At 71.0% G+C, this 22,007-nt stretch overlaps 1 protein-coding gene across 1 annotated transcript in view; it reads left to right on the forward strand.

Moving 5' to 3' along the window:
• Window positions 1–2,051: 2,051 nt before the first annotated feature.
• Window positions 2,052–22,007, forward strand: part of LOC142823154 (butyrophilin subfamily 1 member A1-like) — a 31,952-nt gene continuing 11,996 nt past the window's right edge. Inside the window, 5 exon segments of the mRNA XM_075913713.1 lie at window positions 2,052–2,209; window positions 5,996–6,144; window positions 6,472–6,753; window positions 8,263–8,376; window positions 8,743–8,763. Of these exon segments, the coding sequence (XP_075769828.1) occupies window positions 6,066–6,144; window positions 6,472–6,753; window positions 8,263–8,376; window positions 8,743–8,763 (496 nt within the window). The 5' untranslated portion in view covers window positions 2,052–2,209; window positions 5,996–6,065.

A 22,007-nucleotide genomic window follows, 5' to 3' on the forward strand; every position in this document is an offset into this window, starting at 1 on the left:
CATCTGTTCTGGGCTGGGGGGGTGAGGTACCCGCTGGCTGCCCCCCCCGATCTGTTCTGGGCAGGGGGGGTGAGGTACCCGCTGGCTGCCCCCCCCATCTGTTCTGGGCTGGGGGGGTGAGGTACCCGCTGGCTGCCCCCCCGATCTGTTCTGGGCTGGGGGGGTGAGGTACCCGCTGGCTGCCCCCCCCGATCTGTTCTGGGGTGGGGGGATGAGGTACCCGCTGACTGCCCCCCCATCTGTTCTGGGCTGGGGGGGTGAGGTACCCGCTGGCTGCCCCCCCCATCTGTTCTGGGCTGGGGGGTGAGGTACCCGCTGGCTGCCCCCCCCATCTGTTCTGGGCTGGGGGGGTGAGGTACCCGCTGGCTGCCCCCCCCATCTGTTCTGGGGTGGGGGGATGAGGTACCCGCTGACTGCCCCCCCATCTGTTCTGGGCTGGGGGGGTGAGGTACCCGCTGGCTGCCCCCCCCATCTGTTCTGGGCTGGGGGGTGAGGTACCCGCTGGCTGCCCCCCCCGTCTGTTCTGGGCTGGGGGGTGAGGTACCCGCTGGCTGCCCCCCCATCTGTTCTGGGCTGGGGGGGTGAAGTACCCGCTGGCTGCCCCCCCCATCTGTTCTGGGCTGGGGGGGTGAGGTACCCGCTGGCTGCCCCCCCGGATCTGTTCTGGGCTGGGGGGGTGAGGTACCCGCTGGCTGCCCCCCCCATCTGTTCTGGGCTGGGGGGGTGAGGTACCCGCTGGCTGCCCCCCCCCCATCTGTTCTGGGCTGGGGGGGTGAGGTACCCACTGGCTGCCCCCACCATCTGTTCTGGGCTGGGGGGGTGAGGTACCCACTGGCTGCCCCCACCATCTGTTCTGGGCTGGGGGGGTGAGGTACCCACTGGCTGCCCCCCCGATCTGTTCTGGGCTGGGGGGGTGAGGTACCCGCTGGCTGCCCCCCCGATCTGTTCTGGGCTGGGGGGGTGAGGTACCCGCTGGCTGCCCCCCCCGTCTGTTCTGGGCTGGGGGGTGAGGTACCCGCTGGTTGCCCCCCCGTCTGTTCTGGGCTGGGGGGGTGAGGTACCCGCTGGCTGCCCCCCCCGTCTGTTCTGGGCTGGGGGGTGAGATACCCGCTGGCTGCCCCCCATCTGTTCTGGGCTGGGGGGGTGAGGTACCCGCTGGCTGCCCCCACTCTGGGGTGGCGGGGGAGGTGGGATACCAGACTAAAATCTGGGGTGACGGGAGGGGGGGTCACAAACCAGCCTGTAGGGGCAAGTGGGTCTGATCCAGGCCTGCCCCCCCATATCCCAAGGGAGCTCCCTTATTTCTCTGGACACCAGTGGGGCTGGACCGTTTTTAGAAGGGGGGGGGTGCTGTCCTATCCCCCCCTCTTCCCCCCACGGAGGCCGGGAAGGGTGGGGCCAGAGGGCAGGGCTGGCAGCAGAGCCCCCCCCCCGCAATTTCAGGGGCTGACACCCGGGTGCCACCCGGGTTCGGGGTCCGCATCCGAGCTGGGGGGGGGCTGCAGCCAGGACCCTGGGAAATTCCCACGCCCCTAGTTCCCACGCTGCGAAATGCCCCGGCTGAAGAGCTGAAGAGAGGCAGGTGCGGGGGGGGGAGGGGCGGCTGCTATGGGGGTCCACCCTACACAGGAGGAGTTTGGTTTAACCGCCCCCCCCCGTGTACACCCCCCCCACCCCAGACCCCTGCCGCTCGGGGGGGGGGGGGTAAGAAAAGAGCCCCTCCCCGCTTTCAAACCCATAAGGGGGGGGGCCGCCTTCTCGGGGCGGTGGGGGGGACACCGGGCTGTCTGGGCTAAGAGGGGGGAGCGGCCGGGTTGGGACCGCTCCTGCGGCGGGGGGGGGGGGAGGAGGGGGAGGGTTTCTGTGCCCTGCGGCGGGGGGAGGGGCAGGATGGGACCGCTCCTGCGGCGGGGGGGGGGGGGGGGAGGAGGGGGAGGGTTTCTGTGCCCTGCGGCGGGGGGAGGGGCAGGATGGGCCCGCCCCGGGAGTGGGGGGGGAGGAAGGGGAGGGTTTCTATGCCCTGCGGCGGGGGGAGGGGCAGGATGGGCCCGCCCCTGGGGGTGGGGCAGAGGGATTTCCTTGTTTTGCAGCGAGTGGGGCGTCTCGGGGGGGGGGGGGCGCCCCGCACTGCCTGGAGCAGCTGATTTTCCAAGGGGGGGGCGCCGGAGACGGCCAGCGGGGCACCCCGCCCCCCGGTCACCCCCTGCTGGTAAGGGGGGACGTCTCGCCGGGCACTGGGGGGGCTGCCCTGAACGGTGGGGGGCGGGGACGGCAAAGGGGGCGCGGTGCGGGGCGCTGGGGCAGGTGCCACGGGGGGGGGGGCTGGTGGGAGACAGGGACCCCCCAGTGCGAATCCGCCCCCCCTCCCGGCACCTGCGCGGCGCGGAGAGACCCCCCGCGGCCCTGGGGGGGCAGGACTCGGGCCCCCAGCCCCTCCCCCCACTACACAAGGAGGCCGGGGAACTCGTGTCTCTGCGCGGGGGGGGGGGGTAGAGTGGGGGGGCTGTTCGGTTCCTCTCTGACCCAGAGACTGGGGGGCGAAGGGCGAGATCTGGAGCCACTTTCACTTTGACTCCGCGCTGCGCTCCTCGACCTGCCCCCCCCCCCCCCCGCCTGCTCGCCTGGCCCGCCCCCCCACCGACCTACCTACATATCCCTGCCCCCCGCCTGCTCGCCTGGCCCGCCCCCCCACCGATCTACCTACATATCCCTGCCCCCCGCCTGCTCGCCTGGCCCGCCCCCCCACCGACCTACCTACATATCCCTGCCCCCCACCTGCTCGCCTGGCCCGCCCCCCCACCGACCTACCTACATATCCCTGCCCCCCGCCTGCTCGCCTGGCCCGCCCCCCCACCGACCTACCTACATATCCCTGCCCCCCGCCTGCTCACCTGGCCCGCCCCCCCACCGACCTACCTACATATCCCTGCCCCCCGCCTGCTCACCTGGCCCGCCCCCCCACCGACCTACCTACATATCCCCGCCCCCCGCCTGCTCGCCTGGCCCGCCCCCCCACCGACCTACCTACATATCCCCGCCCCCCGCCTGCTCGCCTGGCCCGCCCCCCCACCGACCTACCTACATATCCCTGCCCCCCGCCTGCTCGCCTGGCCCGCCCCCCCACCGATCTACCTACATATCCCTGCCCCCCGCCTGCTCACCTGGCCCGCCCCCCCACCACCTACCTACATATCCCCCCCCCCCGCCTGCTCGCCTGGCCCGCCCCCCCACCGACCTACCTACATATCCCTGCCCCCCACCTGCTCGCCTGGCCCGCCCCCCCCCACCGACCTACCTACATATCCCTGCCCCCCGCCTGCTCACCTGGCCCGCCCCCCCACCACCTACCTACATATCCGCCCCCCGCCTGCTCACCTGGCCCGCCCCCCCACCGACCTACCTACATATCCCTGCCCCCCGCCTGCTCACCTGGCCCGCCCCCCCACCGACCTACCTACATATCCCTGCCCCCCGCCTGCTCACCTGGCCCGCCCCCCCACCACCTACCTACATATCCCCCCCCCGCCTGCTCACCTGGCCCGCCCCCCCACCGACCTACCTACATATCCCTGCCCCCCGCCTGCTCACCTGGCCCGCCCCCCCACCACCTACCTACATATCCCCCCCCGCCTGCTCACCTGGCCCGCCCCCCCACCACCTACCTACATATCCCCCCCCGCCTGCTCACCTGGCCCGCCCCCCCACCGACCTACCTACATATCCCTGCCCCCCGCCTGCTCACCTGGCCCGCCCCCCCACCGACCTACCTACATATCCCCCCCCGCCTGCTCACCTGGCCCGCCCCCCCACCGACCTACCTACATATCCCCCCCGCCTGCTGCCCTGGCCCGCCCCCTCACCGACCTACCTACATATCCCCCCCCGCCTGCTCGCCTGGCCCGCCCCCTCACCGACCTACCTACATATCCCCCCCCGCCTGCTCACCTGGCCCGCCCCCTCACTGACCTACCTACATATCCCCGCCCCCGCCTGCCCGCCTGGCCCGCCCCCTCACCGACCTACCTACATATCCCCGCCCCCTGCCTGCTCGCCTGGCCTGCCCCTCCACCGACCTACCTACATATCCCCCCCCCGCCTGCTCACCTGGCCCGCCCCCTCACCGCCCGACCTACATATCCCCGCCCCCTGCCTGCTCGCCTGGCCCACCCCCTCACCGACCTACCTACATATCCCCGCCCCCTGCCTGCTCGCCTGGCCTGCCCCCCCACCTTTAAAAGCATTTTCCGAAAAAGCACATCTAGATTGGCAGGATGCTTTTCCGGAAAAGCACTTTTTGGGAAAAGCGTCCGAGCCAATCTAGACGCGCTTTTCCGCAAAAAATCCCCGATCGTCATTTTCGCGATTGGGACTTTTTTGCGGAAAAGAAATCTCTGCTGTCTACACTGGCCCTTTTCCAGAACAGTTTTCCGGAAAAGGACTTTTGCCCGAACGGGAGCAGCATAGTTTTTCCGGGAAAACACTGACCATTTTACAGGAGATCGTCAGTGCTTTTCCGGAAATTCAAGGGGCCAGTGTAGACAGCTGGCAAGTTATTCCGGAAAAGCGGCTGATTTTCTGGAATAAGTGGCCAGTGTAGACAGCAGAGATTTCTTTTCCACAAAAAAGCCCCGATCGCGAAAATGAGAATCGGGGCTTTTTTGCGGAAAAGCGCGTCTACATTGGCCACGGACGCTTTTCCACAAAAAGTGCTTTTGCGGAGAAGCGTCCTGCCAATCTAGACGTGCTTTTTCCGAAAATGCTTTTAACGGAAAACTTTTCCGTTATAAGCATTTTCGGAAAATCATGCCAGTGTAGACGTAGCCACAGCGTGTAGTCAACCTGTGGAACTCCTTGCCAGAGGAGGCTGTGAAGGACTAGAACAGAGTTTAAAGAGAAGCTGGATAATTTCATGGAGGTTAGGTCCATAAAAGGCTATTAGCCAGGGGATAAAATGGTGCCCCTGGCCTCTGTTTGTCAGAGGCTGGAGAGGGATGGCAGGAGACAAATCCCTTGATCATTGTCTTCGGTCCACCCCCTCTGGGGCACCTGGTGCTGGCCACTGTGGGCAGACAGGATACTGGGCTAGATGGACCTTTGGTCTGACCCAGTACGGCCGTTCCTATGTTATGTTTTTTCCTTAAAGCCGACTGTTTTGCACTTAATAAAGTCCCTTTGGCCTCCTCCGCAGCCCCGTGGAAATAATTGTTGCTGGGGGAGCAACGAAAGGCGTGCCCATCCCCCTTTCGTTCCTAAAGTGGGGCTCACCCCGAATCATTCACTGGGGGGCTGATCCCAGCGGGGGAGCGGGTTCCTGGAAGTTGGGCCCAAAACGGCATTATTCTCCGATCTGAAGAGGTTCGGAAGGGTCTCAGATTGGTGCCATGGTTGGGGGAGATCGGGAAATCTGGCCTAGCAAGACCGGGTGGTGAGAAGCTCCAAAGAGCCAGGAGAAGCGTGGCGGGGAAGCCGCCCTCCAAGGGGCCTTCTGTGGCCACTCCCTCCCCCCCATTACGAGGGTGACATCGACACAAGTTTTCTCGACTGACGGGATGCTAATGAGGGACTCATTTGCATGGGGCACGGTCCATTTTTGCGCTGGGGGGGGTTGGCCCCAAAACGAGCTACGTGGGGGTTGTCTTGTGGCACAGCCCCCCTCTTTTCCTGCCAGATCTTTACACACCCCTCCCCCAAGGAGGATCCCGAGCTGGCGGGAAAAGGGGGGTTGCGCCAAAAGACAACGTCCACGCGGCTCGTTTCGGCGTAACCTCTACCCCGTGCGAAAAGGGAGGGGCACGCGACAGGCCAATGAGAGCGCCAGCTGTGCACACGAGCCCCTCGTGAGTATGGTGTCGGCGGACAAAACGCCCCGTGCGGATGTCGGGAGGGCGTTTTCCGTGGAAAGCGAGAACACGTCCGCGGAGAAAATGGGGGCGGCGACGTGTCAAGGGGGAAACTTCTGATTGGTTGTCCCATTGCTCACGGGTGTCGTTGGCAGGTCCCACGCGGGTGCGGAGCCAGCTGCTCCCTCACCAGGAATCGGGGAGCTGGCCGGAGCCGGGAGCAGGATGGGGAGCACCTGGGGCTGTTTTCTGCCCGTCCCAATTGCCCTCTGCCTGCTCCTGGGCTTTGGGATGGCAGAGCCAGGTAAGGCCGGTGCGTGGGCAGCCAGGGTGTGAGCCCATCACTCCATTGGGATCAGTGGGGCAGATCCAGCTGGGTCAATGGGCCGTCGCTCTATGGGGGTCAGTGGGGCAGATCCAGCTGGGTCTATGGGCCGTCACTGCATTGGGGTCAGTGGGGCAGATCCCAGCTGGGTCAATGGGCCATCGCTCCATTGGGGTCAGTGGGGCAGATCCCAGCTGGGTCAATGGGCCATCACTCCATGGGGGTCAGTGGGGCAGGTGGCTGCTACGGCAGATTTGCGACCCATTTTCCCTGCCTTAACTTCCTGTTCCGGCTTGTCTCCCGAAGGCTCCGGCGCCGATCCGGTGCTGCACATGGCCGGCTATCAGGACGGGGGGGTGCGGGTGTCGTGTCTCTCATCGGGGTGGTACCCGGAGCCCCACGTCCTCTGGAGTAACGGCCGTGGGGAGCCCCTGCGCCCCGCGTCGGAAGAGACACCCCGCAATGCCGACGGCCTCTTCAACGTCTCCAGCTCCGTGGTGCTGGCCGAGCACTCGGACCCAACGCTGACCTGCCTGGTCAGAGCCGGGGCCTCCGGCCCGCAAGCCGAGACGACTATTCGGATCACCGGTGAGCTGGCCACACCCCTCCCCGTTCCTGTAGGGTTTACACAGCCGGTGTGGGCAGGGAGTGACTCCGGATTGACTCTGAGGACCTCAGACCAAACTCCAGCCCTGTTCCTAGTGCCCTTTGGGAGTGACTCCAGATTAGCCCCTGGGATCTGAGACTGGAATTCCGCCCTGTTTCCAGTGCGATTTGGGTGTGACTCCAGATTAGCCCCTGGGATCTGAGACTGGAATTCCGCCCTGTTTCCAGTGCGATTTGGGTTTGACTCCAGATTTACCCCAGGATCTGAAAGCAGAACTCCACTCTGTCCCCCGTGCTATTTGGGAGTGACTCCAGATTAGCCCCCGGGAACTGAGATCAGAACCCCGCCCTGCCCCAGTGCTATTTGGGAGTGACTCCAGATTAGCCCCCGGGAACTGAGATCAGAACCCCGCCCTGTCTCCAGATCCATTTGGGAGTGACTTCAGATTAGCCCCTGGAATCTGAGATCAGAAGCCTGCTCTGTGTCCCGGTGAGCGGGGGAGGGGGGGCACATCCTGGGGGGCCTTCGCTGGCGCAGGGTAACCATGGCAACAGGCCTACCCCGAGCACCCCAGGCCTGCCAGCTGGGGGCAAGATCTCTGATCCCCCCCCCCCCCCGCCTGGGAAATGTGGCCCCCGGGGACTTCTGGGCACTGGGGGGGGGGGGCAGGGAGGCCAGGCAGAGGAGCTGGGGGGAAACAGGGGGACAGGCAGGGGAACTGGGTGTTTGGGGGACTGGGCATTGGGGGGGTGCTGGGGCAGGGCTCTGGGGGCTGGGCGCTGGGGCAGGGCTCTGGGGGGCTGGGCACTTGGGTGCTGAGGGCTGGGGGTCAGAGCACCGGGGGGTTGGGCATTTGGGAGCAGGGTGCTTGGGGGGCTGGACAGTGGAGAGCTGAGGGCTGGGGGTCAGAGCACTGGGGGGCTGGGCACTTGGGAGCAGGGTGTTGGGGGGCTGGGCTCTGGGGCTAGGTGGGCTGGGCTATGTGGGACTGGGTGCTTGTGAGCAGGGGGTGGGGGGCTGGGTACCTGGGAGCAGGATGCTGGGGGGCAGGGGGCTGGGCTCTGGGGGGGCGGGGTGCTTGGGAGCAAGAGGCTGGGGGTCAGGGCACTGGGGGGCTGGGCTCTGGGGCTGGGTGCCAGGGGGCTGGGCTCTGGGGCAGGGCGCCGGGGGGGTGATTCCAGATTAGCCCCTGGAATCTGAGATCAGAACCCCGCCCTGTCTCCAGATCCATTTGGGAGTGACTCCAGATTAGCCCCTGGAACCTGAGATCAGAACCCCACCCTGTCTCCAGATCCATTTGGGAGAGACTCCAGATTAGCTCCTGGGAGCCGAGATCAGAACCCCGCCCTGTCCCTAGATCCATTTGAGAGTGACTCCAGATTAGCCCCTGGAACCTGAGATCGGAATTTGGCGTGGCGCCCTCGCTAGCTCCATCACCTTGGCCTTTCCCCTCGCCGGTCCTCTGAGCCGCTGCCCCGCGCTCTCCCCAGGGCTGTTCCCCCGGCAGGACCCCGAAAAGACGGCGTCAGTCCTCCTTCTCGTGACCTGTCTCCTCCTGCTGGTCCTGGCTCCCGGTCTCCGCTGGAAGATCCGGGCCCTTCGAGGTATCGCTCCGCTTCCGGGCCGGGGGGGTGGGTGTGTTTCAGTGCCTCTGCGTGCTGGATGGGGGGTACGGACAGGCCTGGCTCTAGGGGCTATAGGGCCTGGGTGCCCCCCCTCCGCCCCGGCCCTGCCGCCCCCTACCTGCCCAACCGCGTCTTCCTCACGCCTGATTGGCCCGACTGCCTCCAGGCACGACCAATAAGGTACCAGATCCAGAGCTCCAGGGACACGCCCCCGGTGGAAAACCCGTTCCAGGGAGGGGTACGACCGTGGGGTTTTCCCTCCTCGCCCCCAATCCGGGAGGTGCCCAAATTTCCCCAGCGTCCGGGCGTCCTCCCCCCAGCCTCACCTCTTCCTTTCTCTTGCAGATGAGGCCTCCAAGGAGGACGGTGAGTATTCCCGGCCCGTCATCGCCCAACGCCCACCGCACGACGGAGCGGGGAGCGAACCTAGGGACCCGCCCGAGATAAGGGCTGGTCGGTCCAGGCGCCACCCAGACACACGGTGACCGAGATCAGGGCCCGTCGGGCCGGACGCCGCCCAGAGACACTGTGACCGAGATCAGGGCCCCACCGGCCGGGCGCCGCCCAGACACACAGTGACCGAGATCAGGGCCCCACCGGCCGGACGCCCAGACACACAGTGACCGAGATCAGGGCCCGTCGGGCCGGGCGCCGCCCAGACACACAGTGACCGAGATCAGGGCCCCGTCGGGCCGGGCGCCGCCCAGACACACAGTGACCGAGATCAGGGCCCGTCGGGCCGGGCGCTGCCCAGACACACAGTGACCGAGATCAGGGCCCGTCGGGCCGGGCGCCGCTCAGACACACAGTGACCGAGATCAGGGCCCGTCGGGCCGGGCGCCCAGACACACAGTGACCGAGATCAGGGCCCCGTCGGGCCGGGCGCCGCCCAGACACACAGTGACCGAGATCAGGGCCCGTCGGGCCGGGCGCCGCCCAGACACACAGTGACCGAGATCAGGGCCCCGTCGGGCCGGGCGCCGCCCAGACACACAGTGACCGAGATCAGGGCCCGTCGGGCCGGGCGCCGCCCAGACACACAGCGACCGAGATCAGGGCCCGTCGGGCCGGGCGCCGCCCAGACACACAGCGACCGAGATCAGGGCCCGTCGGGCCGGGCGCCGCCCAGACACACAGTGACCGAGATCAGGGCCCGTCGGGCCGGGCGCCGCCCAGACACACAGTGACCGAGATCAGGGCCCGTCGGGCCGGGCGCCGCCCAGACACACAGCGACCGAGATCAGGGCCCCGTCGGGCCAGGCGCCCAGACACACAGTGACCGAGATCAGGGCCCCGTCGGGCCGGGCGCCCAGACACACAGCGACCGAGATCAGGGCCCGTCGGGCCGGGCGCCGCCCAGACACACAGCGACCGAGATCAGGGCCCGTCGGGCCGGGCGCCGCCCAGACACACAGCGACCGAGATCAGGGCCCGTCGGGCCGGGCGCCGCCCAGACACACAGTGACCGAGATCAGGGCCCCGTCGGGCCGGGCGCCCAGACACACAGTGACCGAGATCGGGGCCCGTCGGGCCGGGCGCCGCCCAGACACACAGTGACCGAGATCAGGGCCCGTCGGGCCGGGCGCCGCCCAGACACACAGTGACCGAGATCAGGGCCCGTCGGGCCGGGCGCCGCCCAGACACACAGTGACCGAGATCAGGGCCCGTCGGGCCGGGCGCCGCCCAGACACACAGCGACCGAGATCAGGGCCCGTCGGGCCGGGCGCCGCCCAGACACACAGCGACCGAGATCAGGGCCCGTCGGGCCGGGCGCCGCCCAGACACACAGAGACCGAGATCAGGGCCCGTCGGGCCGGGCGCCGCCCAGACACACAGTGACCGAGATCAGGGCCCGTCGGGCCGGGCGCCGCCCAGACACACAGTGACCAAGATCAGGGCCCGTCGGGCCGGGCGCCGCCCAGACACACAGCGACCGAGATCAGGGCCCGTCGGGCCGGGCGCCGCCCAGACACACAGAGACCGAGATCAGGGCCCGTCGGGCCGGGCGCCGCCCAGACACACAGTGACCGAGATCAGGGCCCGTCGGGCCGGGCGCCGCCCAGACACACAGCGACCGAGATCAGGGCCCCGTCGGGCCGGGCGCCGCCCAGACACACAGCGACCGAGATCAGGGCCCGTCGGGCCGGGCGCCGCCCAGACACACAGTGACCGAGATCAGGGCCCGTCGGGCCGGGCGCCGCCCAGACACACAGCGACCGAGATCAGGGCCCCGTCGGGCCAGGCGCCCAGACACACAGTGACCGAGATCAGGGCCCCGTCGGGCCGGGCGCCCAGACACACAGTGACCGAGATCAGGGCCCGTCGGGCCGGGCGCCGCCCAGACACACAGTGACCGAGATCAGGGCCCGTCGGGCCGGGCGCCGCCCAGACACACAGTGACCGAGATCAGGGCCCGTCGGGCCGGGCGCCGCCCAGACACACAGTGACCGAGATCAGGGCCCGTCGGGCCGGGCGCCGCCCAGACACACAGTGACCGAGATCAGGGCCCCGTCGGGCCGGGCGTCGCCCAGACACACAGTGACCGAGATCAGGGCCCGTCGGGCCGGGTGCCCAGACACACAGTGACCGAGATCAGGGCCCGTCGGGCCGGGCGCCGCCCAGACACACAGTGACCGAGATCAGGGCCCCGTCGGGCCGGGCGTCGCCCAGACACACAGTGACCGAGATCAGGGCCCCGTCGGGCCGGGCGCCCAGACACACAGCGACCGAGATCAGGGCCCGTCGGGCCGGGCGCCGCCCAGACACACAGTGACCGAGATAAGGGCCCGTCGGGCCGGGCGACGCCCAGACACACAGTGACCGAGATCAGGGCCCGTCGGGCCGGGCGCCGCCCAGACACACAGTGACCGAGATCAGGGCCCCGTCGGGCCGGGCGACGCCCAGACACACAGTGACCGAGATCAGGGCCCGTCGGGCCGGGCGCCGCCCAGACACACAGTGACCGAGATCAGGGCCCCGTCGGGCCGGGCGCCGCCCAGACACACGGTGACCGAGATCAGGGCCCGTCGGGCCGGGCGCCCAGACACACAGTGACCGAGATCAGGGCCCGTCGGGCCGGGCGCCGCCCAGACACACAGTGACCGAGATCAGGGCCCATCGGGCCGGGCGCCGCCCAGACACACAGTGACCGAGATCAGGGCCCATCGGGCCGGGCGCCGCCCAGACACACAGTGACCGAGATCAGGGCCCGTCGGGCCGGGCGCCGCCCAGACACACAGTGACCGAGATCAGGGCCCATCGGGCCGGGCGCCGCCCAGACACACAGTGACCGAGATCAGGCCCCGTCGGGCCGGGCGCCGCCCAGACACACAGTGACCGAGATCAGGGCCCGTCGGGCCGGGCGCCGCCCAGACACACAGTGACCGAGATCAGGGCCCGTCGGGCCGGGCGCCGCCCAGACACACAGTGACCGAGATCAGGGCCCGTCGGGCCGGGCGCCGCCCAGACACACAGCGACCGAGATCAGGGCCCGTCGGGCCGGGCGCCGCCCAGACACACAGAGACCGAGATCAGGGCCCGTCGGGCCGGGCGCCGCCCAGACACACAGTGACCGAGATCAGGGCCCGTCGGGCCGGGCGCCGCCCAGACACACAGTGACCAAGATCAGGGCCCGTCGGGCCGGGCGCCGCCCAGACACACAGCGACCGAGATCAGGGCCCGTCGGGCCGGGCGCCGCCCAGACACACAGAGACCGAGATCAGGGCCCGTCGGGCCGGGCGCCGCCCAGACACACAGTGACCGAGATCAGGGCCCGTCGGGCCGGGCGCCGCCCAGACACACAGCGACCGAGATCAGGGCCCCGTCGGGCCAGGCGCCCAGACACACAGTGACCGAGATCAGGGCCCCGTCGGGCCGGGCGCCCAGACACACAGCGACCGAGATCAGGGCCCGTCGGGCCGGGCGCCGCCCAGACACACAGCGACCGAGATCAGGGCCCGTCGGGCCGGGCGCCGCCCAGACACACAGCGACCGAGATCAGGGCCCCGTCGGGCCAGGCGCCCAGACACACAGTGACCGAGATCAGGGCCCCGTCGGGCCGGGCGCCCAGACACACAGTGACCGAGATCAGGGCCCGTCGGGCCGGGCGCCGCCCAGACACACAGTGACCGAGATCAGGGCCCGTCGGGCCGGGCGCCGCCCAGACACACAGTGACCGAGATCAGGGCCCGTCGGGCCGGGCGCCGCCCAGACACACAGTGACCGAGATCAGGGCCCGTCGGGCCGGGCGCCGCCCAGACACACAGTGACCGAGATCAGGGCCCCGTCGGGCCGGGCGTCGCCCAGACACACAGTGACCGAGATCAGGGCCCGTCGGGCCGGGTGCCCAGACACACAGTGACCGAGATCAGGGCCCGTCGGGCCGGGCGCCGCCCAGACACACAGTGACCGAGATCAGGGCCCCGTCGGGCCGGGCGTCGCCCAGACACACAGTGACCGAGATCAGGGCCCCGTCGGGCCGGGCGCCCAGACACACAGCGACCGAGATCAGGGCCCGTCGGGCCGGGCGCCGCCCAGACACACAGTGACCGAGATAAGGGCCCGTCGGGCCGGGCGACGCCCAGACACACAGTGACCGAGATCAGGGCCCGTCGGGCCGGGCGCCGCCCAGACACACAGTGACCGAGATCAGGGCCCCGTCGGGCCGGGCGACGCCCAGACACACAGTGACCGAGATCAGGGCCCGTCGGGCCGGGCGCCGCCCAGACACACAGTGACCGAGATCAGGGCCCCGTCGGGCCGGGCGCCGCCCAGACACACGGTGACCGAGATCAGGGCCCGTCGGGCCGGGCGCCCAGACACACAGTGACCGAGATCAGGGCCCAACGGGCCGGGCGCCGCCCAGACACACAGTGACCGAGATCAGGGCCCATCGGGCCGGGCGCCGCCCAGACACACAGTGACCGAGATCAGGGCCCATCGGGCCGGGCGCCGCCCAGACACACAGTGACCGAGATCAGGGCCCGTCGGGCCGGGCGCCGCCCAGACACACAGTGACCGAGATCAGGGCCCATCGGGCCGGGCGCCGCCCAGACACACAGTGACCGAGATCAGGCCCCGTCGGGCCGGGCGCCGCACAGACACACAGTGACCGAGATCAGGGCCCGTCGGGCCGGGCGGTGCCCAGACACACAGTGACCGAGATCAGGGCCCGTCGGGCCGGGCGCCGCCCAGACACACAGTGACCGAGATCAGGGCCCGTCGGGCCGGGCGCCGCCCAGACACACAGTGACCGAGATCAGGGCCCGTCGGGCCGGGCGCCGCCCAGACACACAGTGACCGAGATCAGGACCCCGTCGGGCCGGGCGCCGCCCAGACACACAGTGACCGAGATCAGGGCCCGTCGGGCCGGGCGCCGCCCAGACACACAGTGACCGAGATCAGGGCCCGTCGGGCCGGGCGCTGCCCAGACACACAGTGACCGAGATCAGGGCCCGTCGGGCCGGGCGTCGCCCAGACACACAGTGACCGAGATCAGGGCCCGTCGGGCCGGGCGCCCAGACACACAGTGACCGAGATCAGGGCCCGTCGGGCCGGGCGTCGCCCAGACACACAGTGACCGAGATCAGGGCCCGTCGGGCCGGGCGCCCAGACACACAGTGACCGAGATCAGGGCCCGTCGGGCCGGGCGCCGCCCAGACACACAGTGACCGAGATCAGGGCCCGTCGGGCCGGGCGGTGCCCAGACACACAGTGACCGAGATCAGGGCCCCGTCGGGCCGGGCGCCGCCCAGACACACAGTGACCGAGATCAGGGCCCGTCGGGCCGGGCGCCGCCCAGACACACAGTGACCGAGATCAGGGCCCCGTCGGGCCGGGCGCCGCCCAGACACACAGTGACCGAGATCAGGGCCCCGTCGGGCCGGGCGTCGCCCAGACACACAGTGACCGAGATCAGGGCCCGTCGGGCCGGGTGCCCAGACACACAGTGACCGAGATCAGGGCCCGTCGGGCCGGGCGCCGCCCAGACACACAGTGACCGAGATTAGGGCCCGTCGGGCCGGGCGCCGCCCAGACACACAGTGACCGAGATCAGGGCCCGTCGGGCCGGGCGCCGCCCAGACACACAGTGACCGAGATCAGGGCCCCGTCGGGCCGGGCGTCGCCCAGACACACAGTGACCGAGATCAGGGCCCCGTCGGGCCGGGCGCCCAGACACACAGCGACCGAGATCAGGGCCCGTCGGGCCGGGCGCCGCCCAGACACACAGTGACCGAGATCAGGGCCCGTCGGGCCGGGCGACGGCCAGACACACAGTGACCGAGATCAGGGCCCGTCGGGCCGGGCGCCGCCCAGACACACAGTGACCGAGATCAGGGCCCCGTCGGGCCGGGCGACGCCCAGACACACAGTGACCGAGATCAGGGCCCGTCGGGCCGGGCGCCGCCCAGACACACAGTGACCGAGATCAGGGCCCCGTCGGGCCGGGCGCCGCCCAGACACACGGTGACCGAGATCAGGGCCCGTCGGGCCGGGCGCCCAGACACACAGTGACCGAGATCAGGGCCCGTCGGGCCGGGCGCCGCCCAGACACACAGTGACCGAGATCAGGGCCCGTCGGGCCGGGCGCTGCCCAGACACACAGTGACCGAGATCAGGGCCCGTCGGGCCGGGCGTCGCCCAGACACACAGTGACCGAGATCAGGGCCCGTCGGGCCGGGCGCCCAGACACACAGTGACCGAGATCAGGGCCCGTCGGGCCGGGCGTCGCCCAGACACACAGTGACCGAGATCAGGGCCCGTCGGGCCGGGCGCCCAGACACACAGTGACCGAGATCAGGGCCCGTCGGGCCGGGCGCCGCCCAGACACACAGTGACCGAGATCAGGGCCCGTCGGGCCGGGCGGTGCCCAGACACACAGTGACCGAGATCAGGGCCCGTCGGGCCGGGCGCCTCCCAGACACACAGTGACCGAGATCAGGGCCCGTCGGGCCGGGCGCCGCCCAGACACACAGTGACCGAGATCAGGGCCCGTCGGGCCGGGCGGTGCCCAGACACACAGTGACTGAGATCAGGGCCCGTCGGGCCGGGCGCCGCCCAGACACACAGTGACCGAGATCAGGGCCCCGTCGGGCCGGGCGCCGCCCAGACACACAGTGACCGAGATCAGGGCCCGTCGGGCCGGGCGCCGCCCAGACACACAGTGACCGAGATCAGGGCCCGTCGGGCCGGGCGCCGCCCAGACACACAGTGACCGAGATCAGGGCCCCGTCGGGCCGGGCGCCGCCCAGACACACACTGACCGAGATCAGGGCCCCGTCGGGCCGGGCGCCGCCCAGACACACAGTGACCGAGATCAGGGCCCCGTCGGGCCGGGTGCCCAGACACACAGTGACCGAGATCAGGGCCCGTCGGGCCGGGCGCCTCCCAGACACACAGTGACCGAGATCAGGGCCCGTCGGGCCGGGCGCCGCCCAGACACACAGCGACCGAGATCAGGGCCCGTCGGGCCGGGCGGTGCCCAGACACACAGTGACCGAGATCAGGGCCCGTCGGGCCGGGCGCCGCCCAGACACACAGTGACCGAGATCAGGGCCCCGTCGGGCCGGGCGCCGCCCAGACACACAGTGACCGAGATCAGGGCCCGTCGGGCCAGGCGCCGCCCAGACACACAGTGACCGAGATCAGGGCCCGTCGGGCCGGGCGCCCAGACACACAGTGACCGAGATCAGGGCCCCGTCGGGCCGGGCGCCGCCCAGACACACAGTGACCGAGATCAGGGCCCCGTCGGGCCGGGCGCCCAGACACACAGTGACCGAGATCAGGGCCCGTCGGGCCGGGTGCCCAGACACACAGTGACCGAGATCGGGGCCCCGTCGGGCCGGGCGGTGCCCAGACACACAGTGACCGAGATCAGGGCCCCGTCGGGCCGGGCGCCCAGACACACAGTGACCGAGATCAGGGCCCGTCGGGCCGGGCGCCGCCCAGACACACAGTGACCGAGATCAGGGCCCGTCGGGCCGGGCGCCGCCCAGACACACAGTGACCGAGATCAGGGCCCCGTCGGGCTGGGCGCCGCCCATGCACACAGTGACCGAGATCAGGGCCCGTCGGGCCGGGCGCCGCCCAGACACACAGCGACCGAGATCAGGGCCCGTCGGGCCGGGCGCCGCCCAGACACACAGTGACCGAGATCAGGGCCCCGTCGGGCCGGGCGCCCAGACACACAGTGACCGAGATCAGGGCCCGTCGGGCCGGGCGCCGCCCAGACACACAGTGACCGAGATCAGGGCCCGTCGGGCCGGGCGCCGCCCAGACACACAGTGACCGAGATCAGGGCCCGTCGGGCCGGGCGCCGCCCAGACACACAGTGACCGAGATCAGGGCCCGTCGGGCCGGGCGCCGCCCAGACACACAGTGACCGAGATCAGGGCCCGTCGGGCCGGGCGCCGCCCAGACACACAGTGACCGAGATCAGGGCCCGTCGGGCCGGGCGCCGCCCAGACACACAGTGACCGAGATCAGGGCCCGTCGGGCCGGGCGCCGCCCAGACACACAGCGACCGAGATCAGGGCCCGTCGGGCCGGGCGCCGCCCAGACACACAGCGACCGAGATCAGGGCCCGTCGGGCCGGGCGCCGCCCAGACACACAGAGACCGAGATCAGGGCCCGTCGGGCCGGGCGCCGCCCAGACACACAGTGACCGAGATCAGGGCCCGTCGGGCCGGGCGCCGCCCAGACACACAGTGACCAAGATCAGGGCCCGTCGGGCCGGGCGCCGCCCAGACACACAGCGACCGAGATCAGGGCCCGTCGGGCCGGGCGCCGCCCAGACACACAGAGACCGAGATCAGGGCCCGTCGGGCCGGGCGCCGCCCAGACACACAGTGACCGAGATCAGGGCCCGTCGGGCCGGGCGCCGCCCAGACACACAGCGACCGAGATCAGGGCCCCGTCGGGCCAGGCGCCCAGACGCACAGTGACCGAGATCAGGGCCCCGTCGGGCCGGGCGCCCAGACACACAGCGACCGAGATCAGGGCCCGTCGGGCCGGGCGCCGCCCAGACACACAGCGACCGAGATCAGGGCCCGTCGGGCCGGGCGCCGCCCAGACACACAGCGACCGAGATCAGGGCCCCGTCGGGCCAGGCGCCCAGACACACAGTGACCGAGATCAGGGCCCCGTCGGGCCGGGCGCCCAGACACACAGTGACCGAGATCAGGGCCCGTCGGGCCGGGCGCCGCCCAGACACACAGTGACCGAGATCAGGGCCCGTCGGGCCGGGCGCCGCCCAGACACACAGTGACCGAGATCAGGGCCCGTCGGGCCGGGCGCCGCCCAGACACACAGTGACCGAGATCAGGGCCCGTCGGGCCGGGCGCCGCCCAGACACACAGTGACCGAGATCAGGACCCCGTCGGGCCGGGCGCCGCCCAGACACACAGTGACCGAGATCAGGGCCCGTCGGGCCGGGCGCCGCCCAGACACACAGTGACCGAGATCAGGGCCCGTCGGGCCGGGCGCTGCCCAGACACACAGTGACCGAGATCAGGGCCCCGTCGGGCCGGGCGTCGCCCAGACACACAGTGACCGAGATCAGGGCCCCGTCGGGCCGGGCGCCCAGACACACAGTGACCGAGATCAGGGCCCGTCGGGCCGGGCGTCGCCCAGACACACAGTGACCGAGATCAGGGCCCGTCGGGCCGGGCGACGCCCAGACACACAGTCGAGATCAGGGCCCGTCGGGCCGGGCGCCGCCCAGACACACAGTGACCGAGATCAGGGCCCCGTCGGGCCGGGCGACGCCCAGACACACAGTGACCGAGATCAGGGCCCGTCGGGCCGGGCGCCGCCCAGACACACAGTGACCGAGATCAGGGCCCCGTCGGGCCGGGCGCCGCCCAGACACACGGTGACCGAGATCAGGGCCCGTCGGGCCGGGCGCCCAGACACACAGTGACCGAGATCAGGGCCCGTCGGGCCGGGCGCCGCCCAGACACACAGTGACCGAGATCAGGGCCCATCGGGCCGGGCGCCGCCCAGACACACAGTGACCGAGATCAGGGCCCATCGGGCCGGGCGCCGCCCAGACACACAGTGACCGAGATCAGGGCCCGTCGGGCCGGGCGCCGCCCAGACACACAGTGACCGAGATCAGGGCCCATCGGGCCGGGCGCCGCCCAGACACACAGTGACCGAGATCAGGCCCCGTCGGGCCGGGCGCCGCCCAGACACACAGTGACCGAGATCAGGGCCCGTCGGGCCGGGCGCCGCCCAGACACACAGTGACCGAGATCAGGGCCCGTCGGGCCGGGCGCCGCCCAGACACACAGTGACCGAGATCAGGGCCCGTCGGGCCGGGCGCCGCCCAGACACACAGCGACCGAGATCAGGGCCCGTCAGGCCGGGCGCCGCCCAGACACACAGCGACCGAGATCAGGGCCCGTCGGGCCGGGCGCCGCCCAGACACACAGAGACCGAGATCAGGGCCCGTCGGGCCGGGCGCCGCCCAGACACACAGCGACCGAGATCAGGGCCCGTCGGGCCGGGCGCCGCCCAGACACACAGAGACCGAGATCAGGGCCCGTCGGGCCGGGCGCCGCCCAGACACACAGTGACCGAGATCAGGGCCCGTCGGGCCGGGCGCCGCCCAGACACACAGCGACCGAGATCAGGGCCCCGTCGGGCCAGGCGCCCAGACACACAGTGACCGAGATCAGGGCCCCGTCGGGCCGGGCGCCCAGACACACAGCGACCGAGATCAGGGCCCGTCGGGCCGGGCGCCGCCCAGACACACAGCGACCGAGATCAGGGCCCGTCGGGCCGGGCGCCGCCCAGACACACAGCGACCGAGATCAGGGCCCCGTCGGGCCAGGCGCCCAGACACACAGTGACCGAGATCAGGGCCCCGTCGGGCCGGGCGCCCAGACACACAGTGACCGAGATCAGGGCCCGTCGGGCCGGGCGCCGCCCAGACACACAGTGACCGAGATCAGGGCCCGTCGGGCCGGGCGCCGCCCAGACACACAGTGACCGAGATCAGGGCCCGTCGGGCCGGGCGCCGCCCAGACACACAGTGACCGAGATCAGGGCCCGTCGGGCCGGGCGCCGCCCAGACACACAGTGACCGAGATCAGGGCCCGTCGGGCCGGGCGCCGCCCAGACACACAGTGACCGAGATCAGGGCCCGTCGGGCCGGGCGCCGCCCAGACACACAGTGACCGAGATCAGGGCCCCGTCGGGCCGGGCGTCGCCCAGACACACAGTGACCGAGATCAGGGCCCGTCGGGCCGGGCGCCGCCCAGACACACAGAGACCGAGATCAGGGCCCGTCGGGCCGGGCGCCGCCCAGACACACAGTGACCGAGATCAGGGCCCGTCGGGCCGGGCGCCGCCCAGACACACAGTGACCAAGATCAGGGCCCGTCGGGCCGGGCGCCGCCCAGACACACAGCGACCGAGATCAGGGCCCGTCGGGCCGGGCGCCGCCCAGACACACAGAGACCGAGATCAGGGCCCGTCGGGCCGGGCGCCGCCCAGACACACAGTGACCGAGATCAGGGCCCGTCGGGCGGGCGCCGCCCAGACACACAGCGACCGAGATCAGGGCCCCGTCGGGCCAGGCGCCCAGACACACAGTGACCGAGATCAGGGCCCCGTCGGGCCGGGCGCCCAGACACACAGCGACCGAGATCAGGGCCCGTCGGGCCGGGCGCCGCCCAGACACACAGCGACCGAGATCAGGGCCCGTCGGGCCGGGCGCCGCCCAGACACACAGCGACCGAGATCAGGGCCCCGTCGGGCCAGGCGCCCAGACACACAGTGACCGAGATCAGGGCCCCGTCGGGCCGGGCGCCCAGACACACAGTGACCGAGATCAGGGCCCGTCGGGCCGGGCGGTGCCCAGACACACAGTGACCGAGATCAGGGCCCGTCGGGCCGGGCGCCGCCCAGACACACAGTGACCGAGATCAGGGCCCCGTCGGGCCGGGCGCCGCCCAGACACACAGTGACCGAGATCAGGGCCCGTCGGGCCGGGCGCCGCCCAGACACACAGTGACCGAGATCAGGGCCCGTCGGGCCGGGCGCCGCCCAGACACACAGTGACCGAGATCAGGGCCCCGTCGGGCCGGGCGCCGCCCAGACACACACTGACCGAGATCAGGGCCCCGTCGGGCCGGGCGCCGCCCAGACACACAGTGACCGAGATCAGGGCCCCGTCGGGCCGGGTGCCCAGACACACAGTGACCGAGATCAGGGCCCGTCGGGCCGGGCGCCTCCCAGACACACAGTGACCGAGATCAGGGCCCGTCGGGCCGGGCGCCTCCCAGACACACAGTGACCGAGATCAGGGCCCGTCGGGCCGGGCGCCGCCCAGACACACAGCGACCGAGATCAGGGCCCGTCGGGCCGGGCGGTGCCCAGACACACAGTGACCGAGATCAGGGCCCGTCGGGCCGGGCGCCGCCCAGACACACAGTGACCGAGATCAGGGCCCGTCGGGCCGGGCGCCCAGACACACAGTGACCGAGATCAGGGCCCCGTCGGGCCGGGCGCCGCCCAGACACACAGTGACCGAGATCAGGGCCCCGTCGGGCCGGGCGCCCAGACACACAGTGACCGAGATCAGGGCCCGTCGGGCCGGGTGCCCAGACACACAGTGACCGAGATCGGGGCCCCGTCGGGCCGGGCGGTGCCCAGACACACAGTGACCGAGATCAGGGCCCCGTCGGGCCGGGCGCCCAGACACACAGTGACCGAGATCAGGGCCCGTCGGGCCGGGCGCCGCCCAGACACACAGTGACCGAGATCAGGGCCCGTCGGGCCGGGCGCCGCCCAGACACACAGTGACCGAGATCAGGGCCCCGTCGGGCTGGGCGCCGCCCATGCACACAGTGACCGAGATCAGGGCCCGTCGGGCCAGGCGCCGCCCAGACACACAGTGACCGAGATCAGGGCCCGTCGGGCCGGGCGCCCAGACACACAGTGACCGAGATCAGGGCCCGTCGGGCCGGGCGCCGCCCAGACACACAGTGACCGAGATCAGGGCCCGTCGGGCCAGGCGCCGCCCATGCACACAGTGACCGAGATCAGGGCCCCGTCGGGCCAGGCGCCCAGACACACAGTGACCGAGATCAGGGCCCGTCGGGCCGGGCGCCGCCCAGACACACGGTGACCGAGATCAGGGCCCGTCGGGCCGGGTGCCGCCCAGACACACAGTGACCGAGATCAGGGCCCGTCGGGCCGGGCGCCGCCCAGACACACAGTGACCGAGATCAGGGCCCGTCGGGCCGGGCGCCGCCCAGACACACAGCGACCGAGATCAGGGCCCGTCGGGCCGGGCGCCGCCCAGACACACAGTGACCGAGATCAGGGCCCCGTCGGGCCGGGCGCCCAGACACACAGTGACCGAGATCAGGGCCCGTCGGGCCGGGCGCCGCCCAGACACACAGTGACCGAGATCAGGGCCCGTCGGGCCGGGCGCCGCCCAGACACACAGTGACCGAGATCAGGGCCCGTCGGGCCGGGCGCCGCCCAGACACACAGTGACCGAGATCAGGGCCCGTCGGGCCGGGCGCCGCCCAGACACACAGTGACCGAGATCAGGGCCCGTCGGGCCGGGCGCCGCCCAGACACACAGTGACCGAGAT

Source organism: Pelodiscus sinensis, chromosome 32, assembly GCF_049634645.1.
Source record: "Pelodiscus sinensis isolate JC-2024 chromosome 32, ASM4963464v1, whole genome shotgun sequence".
Classification (NCBI taxonomy): Eukaryota; Metazoa; Chordata; order Testudines; family Trionychidae; genus Pelodiscus; species Pelodiscus sinensis.